We start from the raw sequence: 12,630 nt of genomic DNA, 5'->3' as shown, positions 1-12,630 counted from the left end.
AAAATTCAGTTCCTCAGGGCACCTGGGTGGCTCAGTCAGTTGAGCGTCAGACTTCAGTTCAGGTCATGATCTCGTGGTCCGTGAGTTCGAGCCCCGCGTCGGGCTCTGTGCTGACAGCTCAGTGCCTGGAGCCTGTTTCGGATTCTGTGTCTCCCTCTCTCTCTGCCCCTCCCCTGCTCACTCTCCATCTCTCTCCCTCTCACTCTCACACACAAAAATAAATAATAAACATTAAATTTTTTTTTTAAATAAATAAAAATTCAGTTCCCCATTCACATTCCAGGGTTCGATAGCCACATGGACAATGAGTTCCTCTGGGCAAGTCAGAAACGGATGCCCCTTCTTTGGAATGGGTTCCTCTTGGGGAACAGAACCCACAGCTCGGCAAGCAGAGCAGGGGCTAGATTTCAGCCTCCACTTGTCCTTTGGCTGGGTGTCCTCAAGCAGGGCACAATCTACGCGGCGTACCCGGTGGCCTGCTGGACAGGCGGGAAGGCGTTTGCAAAAGCCAAGGGCCTTACATCCATCCCTTCGAGGAAGTAAGTGCAGTCCGTCCCTGGTCCTGACCAGCTCTCTCAATAGAAAGTCACTGCATTTAAGGGAGAGGCCGCAGTTTACAACCACATCCTTGCAGGATGCACATTAAGTGCATCTTCTATTTATTTATTTTTGAAAAATATTTGTTTGTTTATTTACTTATTTAGGAAACGAGCAAGGGAGGGGCAAAAAGAGAGAATCCCATGCAGGCTCCACACTGTCAGTGCAGAGCCGACACGGGGCTCGAACTCATGAACCGTGAGACAACGACCTGAGCAGAAATCCAGAGTCAGAAGCTTAACCGACTGAGCCACCCAGGTGCCCCTTAAGTGCATCTTTTAAGCTGCAAAATGTCCAGACAACTGATTAATTCAATTATCTGTTTTTTGCCTACGGCTATTGCTGTTTTACATATTCAGATGTGCAGCTGGGAAGGGTGCTGGATAATTTTCTCATAGCCTTTGACTCTCTCATAGCCAGCCTCTGGGTTTAATTTTTTTTTTTCTTAACATTTATTTATTATTGAGAGACAGAGAGAGATAGAGCTTGAGCATGGGAGGGGCAGAGAGAGGAGGAGACACAGAATCTGAAGCAGGCTCCAGGCTCTGAGCTGTCAGCACAGAGCCCGACGCAGGGCTCGAACTCACGGACTGTGAGATCATGACCTGAGCTGAAGTCGGACGCTTAACCGACTGAGCCACGCAGCCTCCCCAAAAATAAAATCTTTAAAAAAATACAGAAGGAGAGGTAACTGGGTGGCTCCCTTGGTTGAGCGTCCGACTCTTGATTTCGGCTTGGATCATGATCCCAGGGGGGTGGGATCGAGCGCTCGCCTCAGGCTCTGTGCTGAGTGTGGAGCCTGCTTGGGATTCTCTCTCTGTCTCTCTCTCTGCCCCTCCCCCTCACTCATGCTCTCTCTCTCTCTCTTTCTCTAAAATAAAATTTAAAAAATTAAAAAAATATAGAAGGAACGATGGAAATAGCAGATCACCAATTGGCAAGTACCACTGTTATAATTGTTTTAGGGAGGAATTATTAATGGATGCTAAAATTAGTGGCTGAAAGTTTGCCGAAACACAGGATATTTGCATAGTCTCAAATATCACCTCACGAGATTCTTATTAATTACAAAAAGAAAAGAAAAAGAGAAAGAATAATTTTACCCTGGAGAATCTTAGCAGATACCACCTTAGCAAGGATCTGAGTCAATATCACCAGTTAGCGAGACATATGTCAACATCATCTGCCTCCTGATACCCCGAGAAAGGTACAACATCACTTTTGGGGGCATTCTTCCCCAAAGTGCATCACCTCTCCATTTAATCCTGAGGAAACGCCACATGAACCCAAACTGCGGGATGTTCTATTAAGTAACGGACAAGAACTTCGTGCGGGTGTCAATTTCATGAAATCCAAAGACAGAGGAACTATCACAGACTGGAGGAGAGTAAGGAGGCATAATGAGTAAATGCAGTGTGGAATCCTGGATTGGATCCTGGGCCAGGAGAAGGGCATTCATGGGAAAACTGATTACGTTTAAATAAGGTCTGCGGTAAATAGTGTTGTATCGATGTCATTTCTTATTTCTGACGACTATGCCATGGTTATGGAAGATGTTAATGGATTAGAAAGCCGGGTGACGCCTACGCGGGGCACGTTTTGTACTGTTTTCGAAGGTTTTTTTCTGAGTCGAATTATTTCTAAATGAAGAGCTAAGAAAAATGGAAAGAGAGGAAGGAAGAAAGAAACAAAGAAACAAAGAAAGAAAAAGCAAGTAAGTCTTTGGCAAGTCTCTTTCCTTCCCTGAGCCTTAGTTTCCTCGTCTGTAGAGGGGGGCACTCACTCCAACGTGGATGTATTCATGCTACAAAGTTGTTTTTGCTGTGAGTAATGGCAGCTCACGTGTCTTGATGAGATGGTTGAACTGCTACAGCTTCAGGAGGGTTCTACCCTAATGAGAAACATCTGGCTGGAAGCGACTTCCTCCCAGCCATTCGCTGTGACCTGGCCCAAAGAATAATAATGCCAGCTTTGTGGCGGGGTGGCTGTTGTCAAGGAGAGGGCGCCAGATAGCACAAACAGCTGGTGGGAGTGACATCATCTCCAGGCCTGGCAGAAAGAAAGGGCAGGATGAGACACAGACGGGGCAAAGGGCTTCGTCCGTGACTGTGAACATGGGAAAAACAACTTCCCGCATAGGCTATCCGTTGTCAATTGATGCTGTTTTCAGTTTCCAGGTTCACTAAAGGGTTTGGCACACACCATTCAGGAACACAGTCATTTGCTAGACAGGGCGATGTATTCATCGGAAGGAGAGCTCCTCACAGGCTCTTTCTTTATAGTTTCCAAAGCATCCAATTAGATAACGCAGCCATGTGAGCCCAGCACTGTCTGCCCCATTTTATGCATGGGAAAATCAAGGAGGAGCAAGGGGAAGGGACCCCAGTCACGGGATAAGTTGGAGGACTTTCCAGAGTCAGAATCCGGCTGCCCTGACTTCCAGCACTGCAGTCACACTGCCCACACTAACATACACCTCCCGGCCACCCGGAAGCAGTGGCCGGAGGAGAAGAGTCCGGTGAACACATCACTGAAATGCTGTTTTCTGGGTGTAGACCTCACCTCTCCCTCCTAGATTCTCAAGCGGAGAAAAATAAATAGGAAAGACGGGCGGCCGGAAATAATCAGGGCATTGGAGTTTAGCGGGACCTGGGCTCCAGTCCCAGCTCTGCGACTGACCAGCAGTGAGACCGGGACTGGGTTATTTTTACCTCTTTTGGTCTCAGTCATCTTATCTGTGGGTAAAACGGTGATGACGGTCGCACCTGTTCCAGAGGACTCTGCCGCGGGATGTCAGCGAGGTGACGCCTTGTGACATGCTGGACACAAGGCATACGTGACAGACGCTCAAAATGTGTGAGTCCTCTCTCTCGTTTCTTTCCTCAAGAGCTTTTCATCTGCTGGATGGAAAGCTAGCTCTTTCACTTGGGAAGTGATGATTAGCAACTCAACCTCCCTCCCCAGGAACAGAATGGGTGGTGTCTCTGTGGCTTTGAAATAAACACAAAGAGCAGTGAGGTCCTGAGACATCCATGCAGTCCAACCTTCTGATCTTAGAGATGTACGTACTGTAAGGCCCGGAAGAGTGGTCTGCAGAGATCACAGAGAGTCAGTGGGCAGAACCAGGGCAGGCATCCTGCCCCCTCCAGCTGCCCTGCTTTTGGACACACTCAACTCTTTGGTTGAACTTAGCACCGTTCCAGGCGTCGAGGACTGCCCATTCCCTGGGCCGGGGCATCTGATGTGCCGACCGGTTCCTGCCCACTCTCTCTTTCAGGCTGTTGTTTCGGGGGTTGTTGATTTAGGGGTGGGTGCAGAGCTGGCTAAGGAAGAGGGAAGGGGCAGGACCATGGGTTTTGTAGACTTCACTGAAGGTCATAAAGGATTGGGACGAGTGACTGACAGGATTACCATCGACGGGGCTACTAAAGCCGTCTCAGATCATCCTCACAGCCTCACTACAACCTTGCGGGACAGGTATTAACCCCCTTTTCCAGACTGATGGGAGCATTCATTCAACATCTGTTTTAAAACACCTTCTGGGTGGCAGGCATAGTGTTGGGGACATAGCAGTGAACAATTCAGGACACAGTTTCTGCCTCATGGAGTTTCCAGGCTAGAGCAAGAGGAAGAATTTTTTTTTTTTTAATTTTTTTTTTTTTTTTTTAACATTTATTTATTTTTGGGACAGAGAGAGACAGAGCATGAACGGGGGAGGGGCAGAGAGAGAGGGAGACACAGAATCAGAAGCAGGCTCCAGGCTCTGGGCCATCAGCCCAGAGCCTGATGCGGGGCTGGAACTCACGGACCGCGAGATCGTGACCTGAGCCGAAGTCGGACGCTCAACCGACTGAGCCACCCAGGCGCCCCAAGAAGAAGAATTTTTTTTAAAGCTTGTTATTGATTTATTTTTAAGAAAGAGATAGAGAGCAAATGGGGGAGGGGCAGAGAGAGAGAAACTAAGAGTCAAACGCTTAACTGACTGAGTCACCCAGGTGCCCCAAAAGGAAGACTTTTTTTTTTTTTGAAAACACAGAAATACATTATTGCAAACTGTAATTGCCACAAAAAAATCTGAGTTGCTAAGAATACAAGAAAGGCCTTGATTTACGTTAGGGGGTTAGAGAAGGTCTCTTTTGGAAAGTACACTTCCACTCAGGCGTGAGGAAACTGAGGCAGAAGGAGGACTTATACGTGATTACAGGGAAAGTCATCATCTACCTGCTCACTCATCTTTTCAGGTCATTTTCATCCAAGATCCTTCTGACCGCCTGCAGAGGAAGGTAGCAATGCTGAGATGGGGAGAGAAAGGTTGACTTCACTGACCCAGCTCTGTCAAAATTATCTGTGTTTAGTGATTGATCTGTGCATTAAGAACGGCAGCCAGCGTTGTGGAGAGCCCCGATCTAGTTGGCAGGAGCCGTGCGTGTGGCTGCTGTCGACATGCTTACCGTGCACGGCTTTGGGAGATTCATTTCCTCTCTCTGGGCCTCAGTTTACTGATCTCAGGTGCGCTTGAGCCCTAAAAGGAATAAGGGATCCCTGGTGAGAGATTGGAGGAATGTTTCCGACCACTGGCTCAAAAGGATGAGCTTATTTGCTTCAACCTAAGTGTGCAAATGACTGCTTGAGGTGGGATTCCACAGGTAGGATTCTTCTCAAGTGACGCAGCCCTGGATTATCTGAGTTTCAGCTCGAGGCGGAAGCCTTTTGGAGGCACAGACCCTAAGGTTAGGGGTCATTATTCTAGAGAAGCACATACTGGGTTAGGAACTTCGAGGGTCGGTGAACTTTGAGGGTTGGGTTCCCATCTCCCGCTTAAATTAACGGACCGAGGCCTGCCTTTGCCCTCAATAAAGATGGCGCGTGCCCTGGCCTCGGCCTGAGTGCCCTCACAAAAAATGGCAGCCTGCCTTTCTTTCCTTAGTCTTGCTGGGCAAGTGCGAATGCTCTTGCCCTTAGTCAAGATGGCACCCGCCCGCGCTTCCCTGCCCTGCCTCTGGCCCCTGCTATTCGGCTTCACTGCGCGCGCCTCGATGACCCCGCCTCGTTTCCGTAGGAAGAAGCGCCGGGAAAGATGGCGGCGGCTGCGGTTTGAATTCCAGCGGCGCCGCCAGAGTCCGAACAAGAGCAGGATTGGAGGGGGCGGGGACCTGGGGAGTCTGCGGGTCGCGACAGCCGGGGGAACCAGTTGGCGCCGCCGCCACGGACACCAACGCCACCACCTTCTCTGTGTCCATGATGGAGTCGGTGTTGGAAGAGGACGTCACCCTCCCCGGGACGCTCGGCGGCTGCAGGTGGGGCCCGGGCTTTGCAGGGGCGCGGTGACGCGGCCGGGATTCCCGCTGATGGGGGGTACACCCTAACGGAGACTTGGGGGTTTGCTCTTGAGGGTGATTGAGGGGTTCCGGACGGGGGCAGTGTGTGGGTTGGGGTCTTGGGGTAGGTGTCTCGAGCACCTATAGCAGCTGATACTGAGTGTGGGGTCGGGGGTGCGGGGTAGGGGTCCTGACCCACCTCACACCTCCGTGGGGTTATTTCGAGACGTGCTTTGAAGAGGGTGTGAGGGTCAAGTAAGGGGTTTCCTGAAAGAGGGTGGCGAGGGGGACCTCTGGGGGTGTACCATTAGTAGGGGCTGGTTGAGGGGCAGCGCCCTTGGGGGCACTTGAGGTTCATTCTGATTTGGGGGTTTGCTTTCATCGTGGGGAGGTAGTTGGTTTGTCCAGACTTTGCTCACCGGCTCACATAGTGGCCACCAAGACGGAGGCAGTGAAGTGCAGCGGTTAAGAACCTTGGCTGGAGTTGGCCAGAACTGGATTCAGATCCCACCCTTTAAACCGACTAGTTGGGTGACTTTGGTAAAATGATTTAACCTGTTTTCCCGTCTGTAAAATGGGACTAGTAGTAATATCTACCCAACGGGAGATGGGATGAGGAGATTTAAAGAGAAGATGCCTTCCCAGTGCTTGGCACAGAACCGGTGCTTGAAAATTGATCCTGTGTTATCATTACATCCTCATCATCATCAGTACTACAGTTTGGGGAGTGAGGGCTGAGAGTGGCCTCCCAATGCACCTGTCCCAAGAGGCTGTTGGAGTCCACATTGCTGGTGGGGCCCGGTAGCTTTCTTTTTGGCAGGAAGGCCTGACAGAGCCCCAGCCTGCTCCAGGGCTGGAGCCCTTTGGTTTTCTGGGCCTCCTGCTGGAGAGTGGGGAGAAGGATGTGGACGAGAGCCCTGACTGAGAATCTGCAGTGTTTATCCAGCTCTGCCAGGGAGGGGCTGCTGGTTTTCGTCAACAGACCCTCAGTGAAAGGGTTCCCTCGTTATCTACTGTGCAGTCCGGGGCAATTTTAAGAGTGACGTGGGCACAATTAATATTTATGCCTAGACAGCAGGCATAATCTGGTCCTATCTTGGGCAAACCTGGACAGGCGGTTACTCTGTTTGAGAACCTGTTATATATCAGGCGCAGAGCAAGGCCCTTGGCAGCTCCTGCCTGATTGGATCCTGTGGTAGTTCAAGTCCCTTTCTCTTCATCTTACTACCACCACCCCAATCTTATTTGGGGACGACCTCTCACCAGCACTGTCCTTGATACTAGAGTTTGAAAGCCTTTTTAAAATGTGAATCTGATAGTCAGTCTGCTGCATGGTATGTTTAATGCTTCTCTGTGCCAGTAAGATAAAGTCCATTGTTTTTCTCTCATCTCTTCCTGTCTCAGTGCCATCTGACCCACACCCAGGTGGGTTTCGATCCCAGTTCTCTGTTTAACAGCCCTGTGGTCTTGGGCAAGTCTCTTGTTCTTCGCTCGCGAGCCTCAGTTTTCATCATCTGTGAGATGGGTGAATCTGAAGGGGCTTTGGCCGGTGTCTGACACGGAGCAGCAGCCCCACAAGGAGCAGATCCTCCCCCTTGTCTCTTCTCCCTGCCTTCGAGGGACCCTGACTAATCTCTTCCCTGCTTCAGACCCTCCCTGGCTCCCCACGCCCCTCAGGGTGAAGTACTTTAATGTTGCTTCCAAGGTCCTTCATTAGCCTGGCCCCATTGACCTCAGTACCTCCTTTGTCCTTTCTGTCCCTCCCTGTCTCCTCCCCAAACACTGCCCTCTGCCTGGTTGCCAAACCCTGTGTCACAAATGGCCTTGCCTTGTTCTTTCTTACTGTTGGGCCCGCGTACTCACTCTTCCGGCTGCCCGGGTGCCTTCCCTGCTCCCCTTTGTCTTATTAAAGCCTCTTATTTTTCAGGTCTCAGTTAGATTTCAATGCCACGCCTCCCCCCCACCCCCCACCCGGGCCCTCCGCACGCTTCTAGCCCCCACTACCATCACTGACCCCAGTCCCTGTCCTTATTGACCTCACTGAGTTTTATTGACTGACGCTGCTCAGTAGAAATATATCGTGAGCCATGTATGTAATTTAAACTTTTCCATCAGCCACGATGAAAAAAGGTAAACGAGAAACAAGTGAAATTACTTCTAGTCATATATTTTATTTAACCCAATATTTCCGTGTATTGTCATTCTAACTCGCAAACAATAACAACATTATTAGTGGAATATCTTACATTCCCTTTTATGTTACAAAGCCTTTGAAACCCGATATGCAGCTCACACTTAATGTCACTTCTTGATTTGGATTAACCACATTTCAAGTGCTCGGCAGATACCTGTGGCTGGTGGCTCCTGCCCTGGGCGGTGTAGGTATGACTGCGACGTGTCCGTCGCCCTGATTAGACTCTGGCCTGTTTGAGAGCAGGGGCTGTGTTTTGTTCATCTTCGTGACTCCACTTCCCCAGCTGGTATCAGGTACATAAATGGGAGGTGACAGTTTTATCCTGTTTTTACAGGTGGGCACACTGAGGCTCAGAGAGGTGAGGTGGATGGTCTGGGGTCCCACAGAAAAGCACATGATCGAGACCATTTAAATCCAGGCTTACTGACTCCAGAGCCTGGCTCTCGGTGTCCGTCCTACCTTCGAATTAGTTCTCTGAACCAGTTCTGAGAAGACCGGGAAGATTTTAGGGAGCTACTGGCACTTGGACCGGCCTTGAAAGGGCAGCCGAAGTGTCCTGAGACAGATAGCTTCTCCATTAGATGGTCACGGTGCAAGAGAAAAATCCTGGAATAAAATCACTTCTTTTTATTCTAATATGAGCACCCTTCTGCTTGGTAATTTCCAAGCCCCAGTTTTAGAGACTAAACCGAGGTCCAGTTTGTCCTCAGGCTTTTGTTGAATCAGGTCAGTGTGTGTCATTCTCTCCAAACCTGATCACCTGTGGGTGCCCCAGAGAGCTCCAGCCCCTTGAGAGTCAGGCTCCCATCCCAGGCCCGGGAACCTTGCCCAAGCTAAGGCCCTCGATTAAGTCCTGCCCGGGTCGAAAGAAACCGGGCTTTGTACTCAGGATGACTGGTTCTGAGTCCTGCTTCCCCCAGTTACTAGCCGAGTTGCTTTCGTAGTTCACTTAACCCTTCTGAGACTGAGTTTCTCTTCAGTGATAATATCTATTTGTTGGGTGACCATGTGGATGAAGCCAGGTCGTATGGATTATGTGCCTGAGACCCACTGGGGGTGCATGAAATGTTAGCTGTTTTTGTTTGACTGTTACGGCATCGCACTGTTTCCTGGACAGAATCCTCGGTGCCCACGACCCTGGATTTGTCCCTTTGTTTTTATGCCCAGGGTTCTTCCTCTCTCTAACTGTGAGCTTCCTAAGGCCTGGGCCCAGGCTTGTTCATCTGTAGGTTCCTTCAGTGCATGACCATTAAGTGCTTGCTGTCTGGTTAGGGGCAGACCAAAAGGATATGTTTTCCTGTAAGTTTGTGCACAGTTGTACTTCGTCAGGCAGAGAATGCCTTCATGGACTTCTGTGGCAGGAGGTGGGAAAGGAAGATGGTGGAATGAAATTTAGGTGAAGGTTTGAAGGCTTGATCCGAGGCTGATCTTGGATCGCGTTCCCAGTGTGAGGAACCTGTTCCCAGTCCCCAGTATAAGCTTAGTAAGGGCCAGGAGCATGTCTGGCTTGATCCCGACTGTGTCTTCAGACCTAGAACCACGTCTGGCACATAGGAGAGGATCAACAAATGTTTGTCGAATGAGTCGGTTTTGTTCACTCTCTAAAAAGATAAATACCATGTAAATACAGGCTCCATGTTTAGTAGTGAAATGCTCCTTTGTAATCGCTGTGAAAGAGCGCACACACAGTGTGTCCACTGGTAGACTTTCTGGAACACAATTTGGTGTCAAAGATGTGCCCATGTGTGTTTTTTAAAAACCACTGTATTGAAATACAGTTTGTATGCCATAAAGTTCACCCATTTAAAATACACCGTTCAGTGATTTTCAGTATATTTACGGAATTGTCCCATCATCACCCTGATCTCATTTCCGAATAGTTTCCTCGTCTGAAAAAGAAACCCCGTGCCCGCCCATCACTCCCCGTCTTAGCTTGGGCTGCTGTAACAAAAATGCCGTAGACTGGGCGATGTATGGACAACAGATTTTATTCCTCCAGTTTCTGAGACTGGAAGTCCCAGGGTCAGAGTGCCAGCATGGTTGAGTTCTGGTGAGAGCCCTCTTGCGGGTTGTAGACTGCTGACTTCTCACCATCTCTCCACACGTGGCGGAGAGCAGAGAGAGGAAGAGGAACCCTTGTGAGGGCACTAATCCCATTCGTGCGGGCACCATCCTCCTGCCTTCATCTAACCCCACCTCCTCACTCATTCATTGGTTGATGACATTTGGGTGGTTTCTGCTTTTTTGGCTGTTGTGAATATTGTTGCTACAGACGTTTGTGCACCGGTTTTTGTGTGGGCCTGTGTTGTTTCTCGTGGGCGTATATCTGGGGATAGAATGGCTGGGTCATGTGTTAACTCCGCGTATGTTCGACATTTGGAGGAACTGTCCAACACTTTTCCAAAGGGGCTGCACCTTTTTATGCTCCCACCAGCAGCATATGAAGGCTCTTATATCTTCACAGCCTTGTGGACACTTCTGGTCTGTCGTTTGATCGTGGCCATCCTTGGGGGCGTGACACGATATCTCACTGTGGTATCGTTTTGCATTTCCCTAACGACTAATGATGCTGGACAGTTTCTCTTATGCTTTCTTTAGCCGCTTGTATACGGTTCACCCTTGAACAACATGGGGGTTGGGGGCACGATGTCCCACGCAGTGGAAAATCCACTTGTAACTTTTGACTCCCCCCAAAACTTAACTACTAATGGCCTATTGTTAACCGGAAGTCTTAGTCATAATGTATACAGTCGATTAACACATAGTTTGTGTGTTATATGTATTATATACTGTATTCTTACAGTAAAGTAAGCTAGAGAAAAGAAAATGTTATTAAAAGCACAATGAAGAGAAAATACATTTACGGTACTGTTCGGTATTTATTGAAAACGATCCCCGTATAAGTGGACCTGCGCAGCGCTACTTATGTTGTTCAAGGGTCCACTGTCTTTTCAAATCCTTTGCCCCTTCAAAATATGTGAATATATTTTGACCTAGCAATTCCACTCCTTTTTACCTTAGAGAAATTCTCATGCATGTTCACAGGGAGACCTGTATGAGGATATTCATAAAGCATTGTTTGTAAAAGGAACAAGTTGGAAACAAATTGCATTACCGTCAGGGGATCGGGTAAACACACATACTTTCCAAAGTATATTTCAGACTGTGACCCATTGACAGCTCATGAAATTCAATTTAGTAAGTTGCAGCCAGAATTAAAAAAACAGAACGGTACAGAATGGAAAGCACTTCAAGAATCAAGGCTAATATATTTCCGTCTATGGGTCATGGTCAGTAAAGTTTGAAAAACACTGCTGTCCAATGCTTTGTGGGAGTTAAAGCATGAAGGTAGATCTGTTCGTACGGTCATGAAAACATCTTCAGGACACATAAAGAAAAGATGCTGCAGAATAAGACACACAGCTGCCATATCTTTGGCTATTGTAAATAATTCTGCGATAAACATAGGGGTGCATCTTCTCAAATTAGTGTTTTCGTTTTCTTTGGGTAAATGTCCAGTAGTGGGATTACTGGGTCATGTGGTAATTCTAATTTTAATTTAAAAAGTTTTTTAAAATGTTTATTTATTAAGAAAAAACAATTTTTAATGCTTATTTATTTTTGACTGAGAGGGAGACAGAGCATGAGCAGGGGAGGGCCAGAGAGAGAGGGAGGCACAGAATCCGAAGCAGGCTCCAGGCTCTGAGCTGTCAGCACAGAGCCTGACGCAGGGGTCGAACCCACAGACTGTGAGATCATGACCTGCGCCGAAGTCGGATGCTTAACCGACTGAGCCACCCAGGCACCCCTCTAGTTGTAATTTTTTGAGGAACCTCCATACTGTTTCCCACAGTGGCTGTACCGGTTTGCACTCCCACCAGCAGTGCATGAGGGTTCCTGTTCCTCCACGTCCTTGCCAATACTTACTTCTTTTCTCTTTGATTGTAGCCATTCTGACAGGTGGGAGGTGAGACCTCATTGTGGTTTTGATTTGCACCTCCCCTGATAATGAGTGATGACGAGCATCTTTTCATGTGCCCGTCGGCCACCTGTATGTCTTCTTTTGTCTGTATTTTCTGTATTTATATATTTCTTCTCTAAGAATACATAACACGTAACGAGAAGTGGGTTGTCAAGAGACAGACAAAGGTGCACCTGCTGTAATTGTTTTCTGAATGTGACGCCCGGTTCTATTCCCAGCTCTCCCAACGCCTTATCAACGAGACGCTTAGTCCTCTAGACCTTGTTGGGTCTTGTGGTGTGAATGGACGGTGCCTGCTGCCACATACAGCACAGAAAGTGACTGTGCCTTTTGGGTGGCGGTAGGACCAAGACGGGAGGGCGAGGTGGTGAAGCACAGGTAAGCATCTCTTCATTTGCTCGACAGAGAGTCCATAAAAAGCAGCCTCAGCGGCCGTGCCCTGTGCCAATCACTGGAAGTCCTCTGCCTGGGTTCGTTTGGAGCTCGCCATGTCTTCCTTGAGGAAGGTGTAAGGGGCACCAGGGCGGTATAGAGATTAA

General features: G+C 48.7%; 1 protein-coding gene across 3 annotated transcripts in view; it reads left to right on the top strand.

Moving 5' to 3' along the window:
• The first annotated feature begins 5,710 nt into the window (after positions 1-5,710).
• CDK5RAP2 (CDK5 regulatory subunit associated protein 2) overlaps positions 5,711-12,630 on the top strand; it is a 170,555-nt gene continuing 163,635 nt past the window's right edge. For all 3 annotated transcript variants that reach the window (XM_078436550.2, XM_078436551.2, XM_078436549.2), the window contains exon 1: positions 5,711-5,894. In XM_078436550.2, the coding sequence (XP_078292676.2) occupies positions 5,836-5,894 (59 nt within the window). In that variant the 5' untranslated portion in view covers positions 5,711-5,835. The remainder of the gene's footprint in view (positions 5,895-12,630) is intronic.

Source organism: Panthera onca, chromosome D4 (assembly GCF_046562875.1).
Source record: "Panthera onca isolate mPanOnc1 chromosome D4, mPanOnc1 haplotype 2, whole genome shotgun sequence".
In the NCBI taxonomy this organism is placed as follows: domain Eukaryota; kingdom Metazoa; phylum Chordata; class Mammalia; order Carnivora; family Felidae; genus Panthera; species Panthera onca.
Note: the sequence above shows the minus strand (reverse complement) of the source record. Positions and strands in the feature narration are given on the sequence as shown.